The sequence below is a fragment of the Eschscholzia californica genome, unplaced genomic scaffold (assembly GCF_041429995.1).
Source record: "Eschscholzia californica isolate CP2 unplaced genomic scaffold, dmEscCali1.0.p SCAF_3, whole genome shotgun sequence".
NCBI classification, from domain to species: Eukaryota; Viridiplantae; Streptophyta; class Magnoliopsida; order Ranunculales; family Papaveraceae; genus Eschscholzia; species Eschscholzia californica.
Genome location: NW_028238420.1, coordinates 28290818 through 28309211, shown reverse-complemented (window position 1 = coordinate 28309211; position 18394 = coordinate 28290818). Strand labels below are relative to the sequence as shown.

The window sequence follows — 18394 nt, the reverse complement described above, 5'->3', positions numbered from 1 at the left end:
CTCTCTTCTAATGTACCAAATTTTGGGCCTCTTAACTCAAGATGTGTTTGAGCTTCCACTTCACTTTCTGAGGTTGTTCTAAAATATGCTCCAGTTAGCAGTCTTAAGATATGTTGTGGTTTTCTTCACAGATTTTTCAGCTCACTTGGTATGGCGCCTTTTGTTGAATGGCTTGGTTTGGGATTATTCCAAACAAGGTTTCCTGGGGTTGAAAATTCATACTACAGAGGAAAAAGAAGAAAAAAGGAGACAAATTGTGGCAGCGGAACAGAGTTGGTGGTAGGAAATGAAGAAAAACAAGATGTCTTGTTTTCCTTCACAATTTTGCACCCAAGAAATTTTTTAAAAATTTACAATTTCGTTCTTTTTGTTAAAAGAAAATAAACAAGAGAGACATCTCATGTTTTTTTTTTTGTTGAACTAGAGACATCTCATGTTAAATTGAACAAGAGAACATTTTAGAATGAAAATGAATCTACATTTTTTTTCTGTTGAAAATATGAAATCTACTTTTTTCTTTGTTGAAGGGATGAAATCTACTTATTTTGACTAAATTTGTAGTAGATTAAAGAGGTTAGAAAACCCCAGATATATAGTAAATGTGAAAGAGGAAAGAATTTTGGCGCCTAGGGCCTACAGTGACCAAGGTTGAGTTTGTGTAATTAAAACTAGGGGTGAGCAACGGTCGACCGAACCGACCAGACCGAATTCGGCAGAACCAGACCGAATGGTTTTTAGGCCGAACCGAATAGTATTCGGCTCGGCTCGACTGAAAAACCGATCAAAGTTTGGTTTGGCTTCGGCTTGGGATTTTGAAAACCGCCAAAACCGAACCGACCAAACTACATATATTTATTATACATATATATATTGTATAAAATAATACTAAAATAAGTTTTTAAAAGTTGAAACTAAATAGTAAATAAGGATTGGAAATTAACAAATGAATATTCTACGGATTGAAACCTTTAATAGAATAAAGAGTTCCATTGAATTACAAGTTTCTATTTGTTTTGTCCTTAAGTGAAAAAGTTAAAATCTAATCTAATTTAATATAGTTTTCAACTATTCTTCTTGCCGCCTTCTGTAAGGTGTGAAGTCTTAACATCAAAGTTCACAATCTCCCATCAAACTAATACACCACTATTCAAGTTTTATATACTTGTTTGACCTTTGTGCATGGAATTTATCTTTTTAAGTTACTAGGGTATAGCCCGTGCCCTAGGGCACGGACAGTTCTATCAATACACATTTAACGAAATTGTTAGTGAAATCTAGCTGAACATCAAATTATCATAAACAAATTTTTTGAATATTAAGAAAGAGCACATGAATTAAAATTTAGTAAAAAAAATGTGGTACATCAAACATGGTGCAAGTGTAGGTTAATAAGACAATTAAAAAATAAATACAATTTAATTTCGCTTGCATAACTTTTTAATTTCCAAGAACATATGGTTGTTTTCGGTTTGTACCAATTCTAAACATGATATCCTCAAAAACCCACTTGCATTTCTCGTAGAAGCCAAAACCTTAACTGGATAATCCATTAACACAACTCTGCAGTTCCTAGGGGCGATACACCATGGTAACCAGCGCCCGCGCGAAGAATAATAATAGCCGGATTCATAGGTTATGTTGGCTCCTCTTAATCTGCAACAAAAGTTGAAAAACATGTCAGCTGAGAAAAGGTTTACCAAAACTCATAAAGAAGCTTCACCCACCCTCAATTTAGAAAAAAGAGTTGTCAGCTGCATGGCCTTATCTTTTTCAAGGTGAGGTAATTTTGCTGGCAGTAACATCACAAAGGGGACCCGTTCGTTCCGAATGAGCGAGTTATTTGCTTGTTCAGAAACAGATACTGGTCCATGTATATGCGGTGATGCTTGTTGATTACTCATCTTCCACAATTTTTGATATGGAAGCTGGTTATGGGGAAGGTGCATTCTACACTATCCGTGGTTATTTGCAGTATTTTGTTCAGATATCTAGGCAACATTTTTTTGGGAATGAGTCGCCTTTTGTTCTTCCTGGCGTTGTGGCTGATCATCCTGAGACTGGTTCTGTTGTAAAGGCAATTGGTTGTGTTCCAATGAGCTATTACCTTGATGTTGTTGTTGGCTGTCAGCATTAGGTCGATGTTGAACTGAACCAGTTCTTTCTCGGATGAGTGATGATCTTTCTGTTGTAGAATCTTCCAATCTTGTAGATTTTGATTTGTAGTATTTTTTCCATTATGGAATTTTGCCACTGCGCCAACAATGGAACTTTCTTAATCTGAGATAATATGCCTGCATATTTAGGTGAGGCAAATGAAAGGGAATTAATTCATATACTACACAAAAGCCAATAAGATTTCAAAACTTGGTTATTATGTAGAATAAGAGTAGCCACGTAGATAGATATAGATAAGTTCGAGGTTCTATATAATCGTATAGGTTTATAATACTTTCTGCTTGGAGTACAAAATTTTTATGCAATCTTCTCTGATTTCAGACTCCGCATCAGCCCCATATCACTGAACTAATTGTAAAACCTGAAATAAAATCATGATCGATTTTGCATTTGATTATCTCTCAATCACAGTTTGTTGGTTAACTATTTGCCTTCCCTATTAGTTCTAATTCAAATATGTACATCTTCTTTACTTGATTTCATTTGCTTGAATAAGCATTTGAGTATGTCTCTCTGCATTTAGTTGATAAAAAAACTACTCTCATCTGGGTTTAGGTTGGTATTTCAGTCTTAGCGGTAACATTGAAGCCAATTTCATGAAATTGGAAACAATAAATTCAACAGTAGTATACTGAAAACATAAGCATGAAAGAAAGTGCAAATTTATCACCCACAACATAGATTATAAAGATATATTAATAACCAATAGATTTTGATGTATTAAGATGTGAAATTGTGCCTGAATACGAACATAATTGCTACTCCGGCTCTGCTCGAAAGCCATGACTACGACATGATCAATTAAATCCGCTGCAACATCTCCACTAATTCGAGACGTTCAAGACAGATTATAAAATTATTACGATTCTGGACAGATTTCTAACAATAGTGAGAGCAATTCAAGGGGCTGTGATAGCAGCATCTGGTAATGTTAGCTACAATTTGGATTTGTAAATATATAAGAAATAGGTATGAAAACTTGTATTGTACTGACATTCATAAACACGTCGGACTAATATGCATGTAAAAGGGCATAATAAGTTAGTAAACAGGAAAGAACTGATATTGTAGAAATTTCACTCACCTCTGTGGAGCAAGAGAAGGACACAACCTGGAGTTGGGAAATTGTAAATGAAGTGAAATTGACTAAACATCATAAAGATCCATTAGTATTGTTCGACCAACAACCACAAAAGCCTTCTGTCCTTCAATATTGCAGAAGCTTCCCCATAGGGACAATTCCACACTTCGTTCAGACTTGTCTTTCAGTTGTAGAGTCCTTTTATGTGTTCTAGTTCCGTCTTTTTTCGTTATTGGCAGAACGGGATTTATCGATGAACAACACTGATGATATCCACAAAAGAGTTTGTTTGCATGCTTTCAATATCACTAATTGGAAGAAAGTGGAATAATTGCATTGGGATTGAATTATCATCATCCGTGGACAGCTGAGTGTTAAGAGCCCTGTCTAGAAAAATCTCATATTCGGTTTTCAGGTGATTGAAGCTCGTGGATGCTGGTTTCAAAACACCATCAGAAATAATATATATCTTTCCAGCCAGAATGTCATTGTAGAATTTATCAGTTTGAGTGTTGAAACCAATAATACGTATTTCGCTGGCTTCAAAATCAAGGAGATCAAACGAAAAAACTTTTCCAAGACCCCTTGTATTTGTGTATGATCTGAGAGGACTCTTGCTTGTTACCCTTGCCCTAATTGTCCACCTACCCAGGTACGGAGTCAAAGCTCGAATAGGTGTTCCTTTGATGGAGTTTTTGGTTATGATATAGAAAATACCAATCAATATGTATATCACAATTAATCACTGTTTTCATAGGCATTTCATCAAACGCCTAAAAAGCTCATTTTTGTATATATATAGAACATACCAATCAACATGTTACAGCAACTGGGAAAAAAAAAATCCATGAACAAACAAATACCTAATACAAAATTAATCACTTACAAACAAATACACAATCCAAATGAACCAAAAGGGTCTAATACCTACTTAAGAATCCAATACTTCATGTCAACAACAAATAAAGTATGTATACGAAAAATGACTTGAATTCTAAAATATGAATTCTAAAGTATGTATACGGAAACATGACATTGGAGCATCTAAAGTATGTAATAGTGTATTATTTGTAAGGATCCTAATTCTCTTTTAGTTCTTAGTACAAATAAAGTATGTATACGAAAAAAAAAGACCTGAATTCTAAAGTATTAGAGAGAGCAAGACAACAATGCTTGGAGATAACAGATATTGAAAGTGTTGCCCCATTGCTAATATATGCTATCACACTGGATCGTTTACATACTTTTAAGTTAGGTGAAGAAGGATTCTTATTATTCAAATGTACTGTACCTGGTAGAAAGATTGGGCTACACAACTAATACTATAGTCTGGGATTTCCTTTATTTGTATAGTGTGGGATATCCGATTTATTCTTTATTTTCCAAAGAAGCATCATGTGTTATTGTCCGTATGTAATTTGTATGTCAAAAAAGAATAAGAAGAGAAATAATTTAAAGATAGGTTTGAGTACTCACCAGAGACCTGAGTAGAATTGAAGTACAATGAAGAAAAAGTGAAGAACTCCAGTTGAAATTTAAGTAGAACTCCTCTTATTTCTCCAAATTACCATTGCTATTAAACCAGTGCTATCAATTCAAATCTGAATTGAAATTTAAGTAGAACTTGCCCCAAACGAATCTTAGAGAGAGAGGTTTTAATTTCGAAATTACATAAACTAATCTACTGAAACTAATTTACAGAAACTACAGGTTTCAACAAAATTTTTTTTTACAGAAACTACATAAACGAATTAATCATTCTTGCCCTAAAACCAATTTAGAAATTACATAATCATTCTTGCCCTAAAACCTACTTAGAAATTACCTCAAAACTAACAGAGAGAGATGAATTGGGTTTAATCATTCTTGCCCTAAATTTCTTTCTTTCTAAACCGATTAATTCTTGCACTAAAATTCCTTCTACACCGACAGGAATACCTAATATGTAAAGGAACAAAACTATTAGAGAGAGAGAGTTTTTTTTTCCCCATTTTAAACATTAGAGAGAAATTTCCTTTTTTCTTTTTTTTTTTTTCTTTTTTTTCTTTTCTTTCTCGGTAGAAGAACAAAAATATTAGAGAGAGAAATTTCTTTACTCTTTATTCTTTTTTCCTTTTCTTTTTCTTTCTTTACATGGGTTATTTCTTTATTTTTCTTTTTCAATTTCGATTTCTTTCTTTTTTTTAAGTAAAATTATATGTAATTCTAACTTTCTAAGGACCATATCATAAATTAAGAAAAGGATTTCTAGACAATATACATAATTAAATAAGGGGGTTTGTCCCAGTCATCGTTTTCCCTTCTGTTTTATATAATAGATTTATGTGTCTGTGACGGTTACAAGACAATTGAACTTAGATATATGGTATTTAGTTATTTTGTGCCTAATACGTTATCTCTTTACGTTTTGATTGGAATTACATCGTTAAACATTATGATTTTCAATAATTTCATTTTTCTCACGTTTTATTTGGTTTATTGTGTTCGGCCCGACAGACCAACCGAAGTCAATCGAGCCAAACCGAACCGGGCCGAACGAAGTCGGCTGGCAATTTGATCGGCTCGGCTTCTGCCGGTGATCTAGCCAAACATTGATTGGTTCGGCTTCGGCCGGACTCTAAATGATTGGCAACCGACCGCTGCTCACCCCTAATTAAAACAACTAGGCATTGAACTGTTCTAAACCAACCAGGGGTACCAATTAAGTTGCGAGCCCGACGTTTTTGTCTCAACTTCAAAGTCGACAAATCAACTACAACAATAAAACTGGCTATCATGAATGACTTCAACAAGTTCACATATTCTTTCCATTAACCAATTCCGCAAGAAAGTTATAAATATGCTACTTGAAACCCTACGAAGAACCGAGAACAATTTGTTTGTAACAAGAAAAAAAAAAGCATCCATTTCAAGCAACCAGATATCAGTTTGTATATTCACAAAATAAGGCTCAAGGATGTTAAGTTTTAGAGCAATGCTAGGGTTTCCACTTTCCACTTCTCAGTCTTCACTGGGACTGAGTTACAAAGTTACATGGGTTTAGCTTCCAGTTTTCCAAGTAATACAGGCAGGCCCTACTTCATGTATTTCTGCAAAAACTTTCGGTGAAAATCACTTCTGATGGTATCATTTATGAAACGCTTTGGGGTCTTAGCTTCTCCACGAGTCTGGTTCTTAAAAACCACGTCATCATCCCACCTGACCGAACACATAAGAAAAGAAAACAGTACAGTTAAATATCTGGGTATCCAGAAGTAAAAAAGTTATATGTAAATTCGAAAGATGATAAAAGAATATATTAACCCTTCGTACCAGGGACCGACATTTGACACCGGTAAACAAGGAACTATCTCAGTTTTCAAAAGACTAACCTTCTTTTAACTGTAAAAGATGTGGCACTGTTGAGCAGAGGGTTGCCTCGGATAAGTTCTGCTTCTTTTACCTTTAGCTCTTCCTCCTGTTGTTCTCGTTCCTGTTTCCATGAATAATATATTAAAATTAACTTAAGAGAATAATCGCAAGTGTCACCAATCATCCATTATATTAAAGAATCTAGCTGAAGATTAAGAACACACCTTCCTAAGCCTCTCCTCGTTTCTTTCTTTCTTTATGCGTTCCAGTTCAGCCAAGAGAGCTTCAGTGTCATCCTCATCATCATCCTCGTCATCACTACCCACGTCATAGATTAGATCACTCAAGCCCAATAATAAAGAATTTCATAGACAAGGAAATGATTGAGTTTTAAGAAGAAACAACGAGAACCATGTAAGCTTATGTACTAAAACCAATGTAGCCTATGACACAGCAAGGCCACATCATTTGTCATTAACATTTACAAGAATCAACTCCATGCCTCCATCGATACCTGGGCTTCTTATCCAGATAGACTTGAATAATAATTCAGAACTGAGATTTTTTCATGATGGGAGAACAGGAAAAAGGAAATTTGAACTATGATAAATTTCTAGAACATATAAATTACAAAATCAATCTCATTGGTGCCTATGTTAAGCAGGTAAATGTTGTGTCACTTTGTAGTAATTGAAGCAACCAAGAGAAGAACATAAGTATTTTCACTACACAAAGAAACCTCTGATAGTCTGATACATGTTATCGATCAGAATGCACCTACTTAAACATATATAGGTTCATCAATAATGAAACAAGAAATTGATCATTCAAAAGACAGTAGTAAAAAAAAACAATATGTTGTGAGATTACCTTTCATCATCACTTTTAACGTCCACATCAGAGTCATCAGCATCTATGTTTCGCGGAACTATGCGATCTTCAGTATCTCTCTTCATCCCTATATTTAATAAGACACTCAGTAAGTTAAGAAGTCGCTCAAACGAATTAGCAGCTGAAGATATAGAAGTGTTACTACTGAATGCATATATGTAGACAGTTTGCTTTCACTCACCTTCTAAAAGAAGGTGACCTGAGCCCTTTCTTCGATCTCTGTCATCTGCACCAAACACAGAACGTCAAAATAAAAAAGAAAAGACAAAGAAAATAAAACAGAATTTGGAGAATGGCAGCAATAAAAAAAGTGCAGTTGCAATCAGCGGAGGTGCAAAACTGTATAAGTAATAACAGGGCTTCCAGAAACATTAGGCCTGGTTAAATTTCTCTCTTACCAACATAGGACTTATCCTTCGAAGAAAAATGCCTGCGCTCCCGCTCCTCCAGCTCCTCACGTAGATTCCTTTTCTCTAATTCTTCTTGCGTATCTTGTCCTTCTCTTCTGCAAATGAGAGGTAGAGACACCAAATTGTTAAAATTTTACAAAATCGCACCAAATTACATATATATAACACTTCTACATGTAGAATAGTTGGGGTGTGCGTGTCTTTGCACTTTCATGACTTCATCAACCTGAATAATAAACCCATAGATGCCAAAGCCACGTTTGTGCTTCACATAGTAAATTGACTCTCGTAGTCTTAAAAAGGAGAGCAGATGAGTCTTGTTAAGACATGATTTAGTTTTTTAATGCTATGCAATTCTAGACACTGACGTAGCTGTTGAACACCCAATATCTCCTATTTTATGAGAAGCAGTGGTGTGGCTACGCCGTGACTCTAAAAGATTATGTTAGGTTTTTGGTTCACAGCATATTCAGTTCAATATCTTCATAGAGGCACAAGACTATGTATATCAAATAAGCGTATACAAAAGTAGGTGATACTTTGAAGGGTTACCTGGGTTTAAGGGTAGTATGAGCTGCAATATCTCTTGAAGAGTATTTCTGTGAGGGACCAAAAATCCGAGTACCACCTTGTTCCTGTCCCCCTTTAGCCGGTGCCCATGTTGGTCTAGCTGCCGTTGTCATGTCTTCTCAAGTTTCTACTACAGAACAAGTAAGCAAAACCCTCAGATTATATACTAAGCGAGGAATCGGGAAAAAATTCAATTCTCAAAGCTTCAAAATCCCCAAAACAAAAAAAAAGATATCAGCTTTTAACTTTTGTTTCTAGACCAAAATTTGGGAAAGAAAAACCGTAAATTCCATTCTAATCGAATTAACCCCAAAGTTTCTATTATAGACATGGAAAGGAACCGTATCGAATTTCAATACAAGATGATAGCTAGTAGGTTATGCTGGAATGAAAAGACAAGTAGGGAAACGCTGCTCATCGTAAATCAACAAAGAAGATAAAAGTAGTCGATGTTACGATTATAAGGATGTCCTTCAAGCAAATTAAACTAAACCCTAATTTGAATCGTATGAAAAGATCCCCAATTTATCAGGAAGCAAGAAAGCACATCAAACAAGAAAAGAACCCTAAACGTAATGAAGACAGAGATGGAGGAACAATACAAACAAGAATCTGCTTACCAGATGAGTGATGGATTCTGCAATAATGGCGGTTCTCTCGTCTTGGTGAAGAGAAGGAAAGAGTTCGAGAGAGAGAAAGAAAGTGTTGAGCCTTTTTATGGATATGTCCAAGTTAAGCGGGTTAACCAATATCCGAGATCCCAAACCCGACACGATGCTTAGTGGGTGTTTGTTTTAGGCTGGTGCTAGAGGGTATTCGGGCGGCGGCCCGAAACGACAGGTAGGAAATTTCAAAGGAATTTAAGGGGTAGTGGATTGGGACTTTCACAGACTTTCATAGACAAACAAAATGTCTCGTAGACATTTCAAGACATTTCAGATGACTTATTATAGACAACATGTCTTCATAGACATTTTCAAGACATTGAGTTTGTAGACAACATGTCTTCATAGACATTTCACGACATTTGATCCATAGACAAAATGTCCTGGGGGCATTTCAAGATCTTGAGTCCATTGACAAAATGTGTAATGTATATTATATTTGTACTAATCAAAAATATATTTTTCGACTTTCATAGACATCTGTGAATATTTTGTGGACATTGGTAGACATTTATTATTTTAATATTATTATTATTGTTTAATCACATGAAATACTATATTTATAATAACATTTCAAATATATATTTTTCGACTTTCGTAGACACCCAAATGTCCACGAAAGTCCCAATCCACTACCCCCCCCCCCCCCCCCCCCCTCCCCAAGACTTAAGAGTCCGTTTGTTACGTGAGAATGTCAGAGTAAGAAAATCAACTTATTTCTGATAGGAAAGAAAATAAAATTTTTTAACTTGAAAAATATGTTTTAGATTATATATGGAGTAGGAAAATAAGACGTGCCTTTAGAAATTAACATGTAAATAAGACTTTTAAAAGAATGCCTTTAAAAATTAAGATATATAAGAACATTTTTAGGGGCGCCTCCAGAATTCGTCTTGTTGTCTTATCTCCAAATCTCATCTTCTCTTCGTCAAAAATAAAAAAATCTCATCTTCTCTCTGGATCGACTCTCAATGAAGAACAAAATCAAAGCATAAGGGGGATTGGGGTTTTGGATGGGTGTTTTGTGGGCCGTCGTACTCGCTCAAGCCGTTTATTCTATTGTAAATTGTGAATTCTTTTTAGGATCTATATAGAAACTAGGTCCTTTTTCAAGTTCAATTGAAATTTTCTACAAATAAACTTTATTTTTCTGCTACAATACGTGAATTGATCTTTCATGGGTTCAATTCCAGAATCGCCTAAACATAAGTGGTATTAGGGTTTTGGATTGGGTTATGACTGATAATTTTCGTGCTAAAATATGTGAATTGGTTTTTCTAGGGTTTTTGAAATTTCAGGTTGTTCTTTACTACTGTTAATTGCTAATCTTGAGATGATTTTTAATCCTGACAGAAAATCAAGTTGATTAATAAAGATGAGTATGGGAGAGAACAACACTTGAGAGAAAGTGTAAGAGAGATGGAGAGAGAGAGATGGAGAGAGTGCAAGAGAGACCGAGAGTTACGGATGTGGAGAGAGGAAGAGAAAACCAGTTTACCATCTAAAATGTGGTAAAATTTTGAACCCCCTTTTCCAACCTTTTTTTCCTACGGAATAGTGACTTTCTAACCTTTTAGTTGAATCAAACAGCTGAAAATCCTGATTTTTATCTGTATCAAACAAACCCTTATATTTGAAACATTAATGGTGCGTTTGGACGCTGAATTCCTAGCAAAAATAGGAATCAGTAGAAATCAAGAGTCTTTGATCTTTTTGGCTAACAAAAATCCTAAGTCTCTTGAATCCTAAGAGCAACTCCAGTCCCAGTATGTCTTAGGCCGAAAAAACCACTTTTTCACCCAAAATTTTCAGTCTCAGCTCAGCCTCAAAAATTCAGCTCCAGCCTCTCTGGAGGCCGAAAATTTGAATTTGAAATTTGAATTTCCCTCTTTTCTAACCATCCAACCACCATGTTAAACATCTCATATTTATCTATAAATACATCTCCTTTTCTCTACAAACTTCATCTTCTTCTTTCTCTACAAACTTCATCTTCTTTTTTCTCTACCATGGATCCTTTGAATCCCATGAATCCTTTGAATCCCATTGTGGACGGATAAAAAGTCACACGGTTAGAGAGATCGTTAGGTGGGCACCAGCAACTAGGCTTCAGGCCTCCAAATAGACGGGTTGACGGGCATAAGGTCGGATCTAGTAGTCGGGTGGATGGATAGATGAATGTCCGAGTAGAAAGTGGCTACTGGTAGACCAACGTTTGGGTAGGAAACGGGTACGGGCGGACCAACGTCTAGGTAGAAAAGGAGTACTGACGACCTGTAGACCTGCACAAGAGAAACAGAACCGTGAAGTCCAAGGGCACCAGAGATGGTGTCGGCCAAGGACCCTCCGACGGTCAAGTTAGTAAATTAGTTCGATAAAGTAAAGTAAATAAACCGAAGATAGAGTTACTAATGATAGTAGAGTCGTTGTAGCGTCGGAGGTGGCGCGACTCGTAGAGTGGCCGGAGCTCGATTCTACGGAGTGATGAGTAGGGATAGCTTCTGGACTACTTGGATGGTAGAGCGGGTCTCTGGTTAGGCAGAGTAGGCTTCTGATCACCGTAGAGTAGACTTTTGATGATGGCAGCGTAGGCTTCTGATGATGGTAGAGTAGACTAGAAAGGTAGAAAATGAACAAAGAACCTCTAATAGATCTGGTGAGGTATCGTAGACACTTCTGGCCAGAACCTCTATCTTAGACTAACTTAGATAAAATATCACCGGAATAGATGAATTCTAATCGGAGCTTTAGTTGTGAATGATTGATGTGATCGGAGCAAAATAGTTTCTGGAACACCGAGTAGAGAGTAAGCAAGTAATTTCGAGTGAGAATCAGATGTCCCTCCCAGAGTGAGTTTTCCTCTATTTATAGAGTCTAGGGGAGAATAAGCACCCATAGGTGTGGGTTTGTTAGATCCGCAATAGTAGGATCCCATTAGAGTGTCTTCGCAGCCGTCGATCTTTTAACAGGGCGTCGTTGTTAATAGAAGTGGTCTACTACCCCTTTAAAGTAGCGCAAGACTCGGTCTTCTACCATGATCCCAACGTATAGCCACGTGGTGGCGTGACTACACAGAGTCTGAGTGGCCTGACACGTCGGACTGGGGTTGTCATGCTAGAAGAGTGGGCTAGGGTGAGCACTCCAGACTGACTGAGCCTACTAAACGTGTTAGGCTTGCTAGTAAGGAACTTTCGATGGGCTTCCATGCCAGGCTCGCTGGGTTGCTAGAGGCTCACACCTCATGTTGTATGAAGGCGGGCGGAGACGGAAGGCCTAACACGAATGTCGTCTCCATTAAGCCCAAATGCTGTTTTTGGCCAATACACCCATGAATTTCAATTTCAATTTCACTTTTTTAAACTTGATGCTTGAAGAAGATGAATGGGCTTGACAAAGAGATGATGATGATCGTAGAATGTTAGAAGAAATGGAAAAGAACGTTACACGAAAACGTTCTCGTCATGTTGGCTCTGTTTCGGATCGTCAAACGATAGATCGTAATAGACAACTCGGTCATGAAAACATTATGAGAGACTATTTCAATGAAACTCGAACTTATGATGATACAATGTTTCGCTCAGTGCTACAGGATGAATCGTGGTTTATTTTTGCGTATTCTCAATGTTGTTGGAGAATACAACCCCAAATTTACTGAAAGAGTTGATGCAGTGGGGCAAAAGGGATTGTCACCTCATCAAAAGATAACATCTGTAATGAGGATGCTTGCATATGAATGTGTGGCCGATTCACAAGACGAATATTTTGAATTGGTAAGTCTACTGTCATTGAATCTTTAAGAGAACTTCTAATAGGAGTCATCCATGTCTTCGGCCCTAGATACTTGAGAGACCCGAATGAGTTATATATATCTAGACTCCTAGCACTTGCTGAATCGCAAGGATTTCCTGGAATGCTAGGGAGTATTGTGTATGCATTGGGATGGAGTAAATGCCCCGCCGCATTGCACGGAACCTACACTGGCCATGTCAAAACCCGAACTATCATCCTAGAAGCAGTTGCATCGTCAGACCTCCATATATGGCATGCATTTTTTCGGATGCCTGGATCCTGCAATTACATTAATGTTCTTGAAGTTCACCAGTTTTTGATAAACTGTTAATGGGTGAGAGTCCCCTAGTTAATTATGTAGTTAATGACACACAATATGATATGGGTTATTATCTTGTTGATGGGATATACCCTTAATGGAGTACTTTAGTTAAAACTATTGCTAATCCATATGGTCCAAAAGAAGCATATTTTGCCAAAAGACAAGAGTGGATTCGAAAAGACGTTGAACGAGCCTTTGGTGTACAGCAAGATCGTTGGGGAATTATTCAAGGACCGTCACGTTGGTGGGACGTAAAGACCATGAGTAATATTATGAAGGCATGTATCATAATGCATAACATGATTATTGAAGACGAAGGTCCAAATGCTACAATCAATGTTGAGGTATGTGAAATAGGTCTGATAGATCGTGGAGAAAATTTATCAGACGAAGTGCTTGAACGCGTAGGTCGAGTTAGAAGCGAGGAAATTCATTCTCGATTAAATGCAGATCTTGTTGAACACTTATGGAATACGAGATCTAACGACGACAATGAATAGATTTTGGTCGTTATATTTATTAGTAATGTATTTTGGATTATTAGTAATGTGTTTTGATCGTTGGATTATTAATGCAAAAGTCAAAAACTTGTATTGGACAAAAATCTCACTCACATCCTAAGATTTACTAAGATTTTGGATTATTCAGCCTAAATTTCAGATTTAAAATCAACCCAATTTTTTTTTATGTATATAAACATCTGTTTTTTCCGAAAAAAGATTTCCCCAAAAATTATTTTTTCCACGATTTTTTTTCCAAAACCCCTTTTTTCAGAAATTGTGTTTTTAAAACCTTTTTCAAGAAAACAACTTTTCCATGAGACTGTTTTTTTTTAATCTTTGTTTCTCAGCAAAAACTATTTTTCAGAAACAGTGTTTTTACATAAACCATTTTTTTTTCAGAAATCGTTTTCCCGTTTTCGTGAAAAATATTACGGAAAAAAATAATTTTCCCAAAAACAAACAATTTTTGGCAAAATGTTTTTCTGTAAAAAAAACGACATCTGAGAAAAGCGGCTTTTGAAAAAATAATTTTCGAAAAAAGCATTTTTTTTCCCGAAAAAATGAGTTTACGAGAAAACAACTTTTTAAAAAAGAAAATCTATATTATAAAATAGAAGGGATTTCGCTGACTGGGACAAACATCATTTTCTAATTAGGGATATTATTCAGGGACCAAATTTTAATTTTAGTTTCACCTTGACAATTTTGTATTTATTTCGGTTTAGTCCCTTCTCTAAAACCAGCCCCCTTCATCATGGAGAAATTAAAAAGGCATCTTGAATAAAGAAACCCTAGTTACTCTCTACTTAAAAAGCAAAGAAAGAAAAACCATTATTGAAGGATGAATCAAAATAATATGAGCAACGACGTTGAGACTGAGACTACCGAGTTTGAAATCCATATGATTCACTAGATTTAGTAGTCCAATTAGAAGATTTTTTTAATTTTTTTTTTCCTTTTTTTGGTTAGTTGAATTGATCAGTTGATCAAGAGAAAAACAAGTTTGTAATTGATTGACTGAATTACAATATTTGATTGTGAGATTATATCTGAAGTAGTCAGAGTTTTGGGATGTCAAAATTGAAGATTTACTCGCGCAGCGTATGCGTATGAATGACTATAATTAGTAAGTAAAAAGTGATTGTGAAACAAAACCCTAAAGAAACCATACCAAATGAGTTAGTGAGTAAGTAAAAGATTATTATACCAAAACTCTAATATATGAAGCTATGTTGAAAAAGGCGGCAACAGGGACTAGTCGCCAGACCCGGGACTAGGAGTAGTCGTTAATAGTCGTATTTAGGCGGGACTAGTCGTATAATATTAATATATAATGTTTTTTTTATATGTAATTATATATATGCATAAATATAAACATTTGAGATCAATATGATGAGAAATCTTACCTTGATAGAGGTGAATAGAGGTTCTTCCAAATTTTCCAAGTGTAGACACAACTTTTCTTGAAAAAAAAAGACTTCATTCAATATTCAATTCAGTAGCTCAATATTTACTTCACCATTGCAAATTCATGTAAAGAAAAAATACTACCAATCGCCATCACCAATTACTAATACAATAATATCATTTAAATAACATAAACTTAAGTGGTCCATAGTTAAAGCAAATTCAAAATAAAAGTGGTTCATAGAGGTCTTAACAACTAGTAAGCTAAAAACAAACTACAAACGACAACAAGTGATTAGTAGCATTGATCGAATACACTTGGCGGTTCAATCTCATCAAGTAAATCCATATATCTTGCCCCTTCAACTTCAATATCTTCATCTTCAGACTCATCCTCGTCTACAAGTTCCATTTGAGTGCCCGATCCAGAAGGAGTAGAAGAAGTAGACCCCCTCATTGACTTGCTCCTCGTTCTTGGCCCTATATCAGTCACCCCTTGAGCCGCTCGAACTTGTTCCCATGTGAGGGTGTCGCCTGCATGAACAAAATCTTGAAGTTCTTCCTCATTAGGAATTATCCATTCATCATTATCGTCAACATCCCTTAGAATAATAGGATCAATTCTAACGTCTCTCTTTGGCCCAATAACATTGTCCCTAGCTAAATTTCGAACTAGCAACTTTCTATTGTATTGTATGAATACAATATCATTCAACTTTTGTTGGGACAAGCGATTCCTCTTCTATGAATGTACCTTAATAAACAAGATTATAAATTAATGAAAAGAAATAAGATTATAAATTGAAATATGAATAAGACTAGAAATTGAAATACTACTTACATTATCAAATGCAGCCCAATTTCGCTCACATGGTGAAGCACTACATGTTTGACTCAAAACCTTCTTTGCAAAATCATACAAAATAGGCAACCCCCCTACCATATTGCCTCCACCATTGATCTGCGCCAAAAGAAGAAAACTTATAGCTACATAAGTACAAAAAAGTATAGCGTAAAGAAGAAAACTTACATGGTTCCATCTTGTCGACTAACTTCAGTGCCAGTGGGTTTGATAGGCCACTTCCATCTCTATAATGGAGCATTTCAATTTGCATTTCCTCAAGCTTATCAGCATCTATTAATTTATGACTGGCAAGATATACACTGTTCATGACTTGATTAGTCTCAACTTTTCCCCAATCTTGACCATAATAAATTGCCGGATTCAGATAATACGCAGCTCTATGCAGTGGATGATGAAGTTGATCAACCCATCTTTCATCAATAATACCCCAAACTTTCGCACATGCGATGTGGTCATCTCCAAGGTTCTTCTTGATCTGCTCCTTTGCTCTAGACATCGCCTCGTATATGTAGCCCATACTCGGTTTTATCTCAGTGTCGAAATGCAAAATATACATTTGCCCAAAATGTACTTTTACCCACTATCCTTGCACATTTCAGTCCATCCGCTTTTTTTGCAAAATCTGATTTTCTGAATTGTTCGCTTACAAACAATGTTTGTATAGCACACCTATTCATATGAACACTCTTCAGAGTATAAAAAGCAGTGGCGAATCTAGTAATACATGATCTATGCAACTCTTTCCCGAGAGTAAGTTTCCTCATCATGTTTAATACTCTACCATGGTTATATATAAACCCCACAACAGTTTTGGAAATAGCTAAAGCACTCTTTATCTTCGGTAAATCATCATCAATATTCTGAAGCATTAAGTTCACACAATGTGTAGCACATGGAGTCCAAAACATATGAGGATGTTCTTCCACTAACTTCTTGCCTGCTAATTTGTAATTAGCAGCATTATCGGTAATAAACTACAAAAGAAAAGCATAGTAAGATTGTATGAGCAAGATTAATTAAAGATGATATCAAATAACGTAATAATAATCCAAAAACATACCTGAACAATGTTTTTCTCTCCTACAAATTTAATCACATCATTAATCATGCCCACAATGAGATTCGAATCCTTAACATACTCAGATGCATCAATGGAGTTCAAAAAAACTGTTTCTTTCGGACAACTCACTAAAAAATTAATCAAACACCTACGTTTTCCATCAGTCCAAAAATCTGACATTATAGTACATCCAAAGCTCTCCCAATGTGTTCGAAAAGACTCAACATAGGCGTTTGTTTCCTTCAACATCTCCTTGACCATGGTTGTTCTAATATGGTAGACAGAGGGAGCTGGCATGAATCTTCCATATTCTCCAACTGAATCTGTGAAGTCTTTGTAGCTATCCAATTTTACAGCATTGAAAGAAATCCCAGCCTCATTTGCCCAAATGGCATATTTCTTCCAAGACTTGTGCATCAACTCTATTTTATGAGGATTGTTTCTATCTAGAGTGTCTTGTTTCATTTTCTTAGCATCAGCCTTAAAATAAACATCCGTAGAACCTCTAACATTGCTTGCTCTCTTCTGACTTTTTCCTTTCGCATTAACAGTATTTGATTCCTTCACCAATACTTGACCCTCATCTTCGACATCTTCATCATATCCCTCATCATCATCATCACCCAAAACATCATGGTTTCGAATGATATTACTAATTCTAGCCTTTTCAATATTTTTCTTTCCATAGTTATCCATTTGTTCTTGGATTTTCTTCTTTATCTCAATAGTAACTTTACCACATGGTAAAGTATTTCCTTTCTTGCCAATAAGATGTTCCTTAAGTCTATAGATTCCCCCTGACAACTTCTTCTCACATAACTTACACCATACCAAATTTTTGCCATTAACATTCCTACATTCTCCCCATTCCCATGCTATGTCGTTGGAATTTCTTTTCACCGGAGCAACACTACTAGCACCAGCAGATCCAGTACTCGCAGAATTCATCGCTTAAGCACTTTACTGTTTCAAATTAACCAAAAAAGGAACAAAATCAATTCATTAAGAGTACAATATCACCAAAAATCAGATTATAAACCATAAAATAAGTTAATTATAAGTATAATATCAACAAAAATCATACAATAAACCATAAAATCAGTTCATTACGAGTATAATATCAACCTTAAACCCTAAAGTAACCTCATTATGAGTATAAAACAGTACAAATCATACCCTAATCCCTAAAATATCAACCTTAAACCCTAAAATAACCCCATTATAAGTATAAAACACTAAAAAACAAACCCTAAACCCTAAAATCAGTCCATATTACCCATATAAATCACTATAAATTAACCATAA

General features: G+C 35.7%; 3 protein-coding genes and 1 long non-coding RNA gene across 6 annotated transcripts; all 4 read right to left on the bottom strand.

The window, feature by feature from the left end:
* Window positions 1-1397: 1397 nt before the first annotated feature.
* On the bottom strand, window positions 1398-5389 carry LOC147549348 (uncharacterized). 2 transcript variants are annotated; one of them, XR_015237622.1, is made up of 4 exons: window positions 4733-5389; window positions 3260-4119; window positions 1725-2291; window positions 1398-1653 (listed from the first exon to the last, which is right to left on the bottom strand). It is a non-coding gene; the product is annotated as an uncharacterized LOC147549348 (long non-coding RNA). The 2 variants fall into 2 exon arrangements; XR_015237621.1 differs by having other exon boundaries at window positions 3260-4085; window positions 4733-5304.
* A 647-nt stretch (window positions 5390-6036) lies between these two features.
* On the bottom strand, window positions 6037-9240 carry LOC147549347 (uncharacterized). 2 transcript variants are annotated; one of them, XM_086667528.1, is made up of 8 exons: window positions 9099-9240; window positions 8461-8608; window positions 7897-8003; window positions 7680-7724; window positions 7478-7565; window positions 6832-6925; window positions 6628-6728; window positions 6037-6454 (listed from the first exon to the last, which is right to left on the bottom strand). In XM_086667528.1, exons 2-8 carry the CDS (start codon window positions 8589-8591, stop codon window positions 6331-6333), a joined length of 690 nt encoding a protein of 229 aa, XP_086523654.1. In that variant the 5' UTR covers window positions 8592-8608; window positions 9099-9240; the 3' UTR covers window positions 6037-6330. The 2 variants fall into 2 exon arrangements, with proteins under 2 accessions (XP_086523654.1, XP_086523655.1); XM_086667529.1 differs by having other exon boundaries at window positions 8461-8605; window positions 9099-9197.
* Window positions 9241-15459: 6219 nt separating this feature from the next.
* LOC147549346 (uncharacterized) lies at window positions 15460-16525 on the bottom strand. Its single transcript, XM_086668281.1, has 3 exons — window positions 16195-16525; window positions 16006-16151; window positions 15460-15906 (listed from the first exon to the last, which is right to left on the bottom strand). The coding sequence occupies exons 1-3, from the start codon at window positions 16523-16525 to the stop codon at window positions 15460-15462; spliced, it is 924 nt and encodes a 307-aa protein (XP_086524407.1).
* A 34-nt stretch (window positions 16526-16559) lies between these two features.
* LOC147549345 (uncharacterized) lies at window positions 16560-18037 on the bottom strand. Its single transcript, XM_086668280.1, has 2 exons — window positions 17090-18037; window positions 16560-17003 (listed from the first exon to the last, which is right to left on the bottom strand). The coding sequence occupies exons 1-2, from the start codon at window positions 18035-18037 to the stop codon at window positions 16560-16562; spliced, it is 1392 nt and encodes a 463-aa protein (XP_086524406.1).
* Between the last annotated feature and the right edge of the window lie 357 nt (window positions 18038-18394).

What these genes read in the sequence shown, in the direction of transcription:
- LOC147549347 (XM_086667528.1), bottom strand. Translation starts at nt 8,591, where the DNA reads ATGACAACGGCAGCTAGACCAACATGGGCACCGGCTAAAGGGGGACAG. An exon ending in GAAGGATAAGTCCTATGTTG is followed by an intron (nt 7,725 to 7,896) that starts GTAAGAGAGAAA and finishes TGTTTGGTGCAG; the next exon opens with ATGACAGAGATCGAAGAAAG. An exon ending in GTTAAAAGTGATGATGAAAG is followed by an intron (nt 6,926 to 7,477) that starts GTAATCTCACAA and finishes TGACGTGGGTAG; the next exon opens with TGATGACGAGGATGATGATG.
- LOC147549345 (XM_086668280.1), bottom strand. Translation starts at nt 18,037, where the DNA reads ATGAATTCTGCGAGTACTGGATCTGCTGGTGCTAGTAGTGTTGCTCCG. An exon ending in GAGAGAAAAACATTGTTCAG is followed by an intron (nt 17,004 to 17,089) that starts GTATGTTTTTGG and finishes TTTCTTTTGTAG; the next exon opens with TTTATTACCGATAATGCTGC.
- LOC147549346 (XM_086668281.1), bottom strand. Translation starts at nt 16,525, where the DNA reads ATGTCTAGAGCAAAGGAGCAGATCAAGAAGAACCTTGGAGATGACCAC. An exon ending in AGTCGACAAGATGGAACCAT is followed by an intron (nt 16,152 to 16,194) that starts GTAAGTTTTCTT and finishes GTACTTATGTAG; the next exon opens with CTATAAGTTTTCTTCTTTTG. An exon ending in ATTGGGCTGCATTTGATAAT is followed by an intron (nt 15,907 to 16,005) that starts GTAAGTAGTATT and finishes GTACATTCATAG; the next exon opens with AAGAGGAATCGCTTGTCCCA.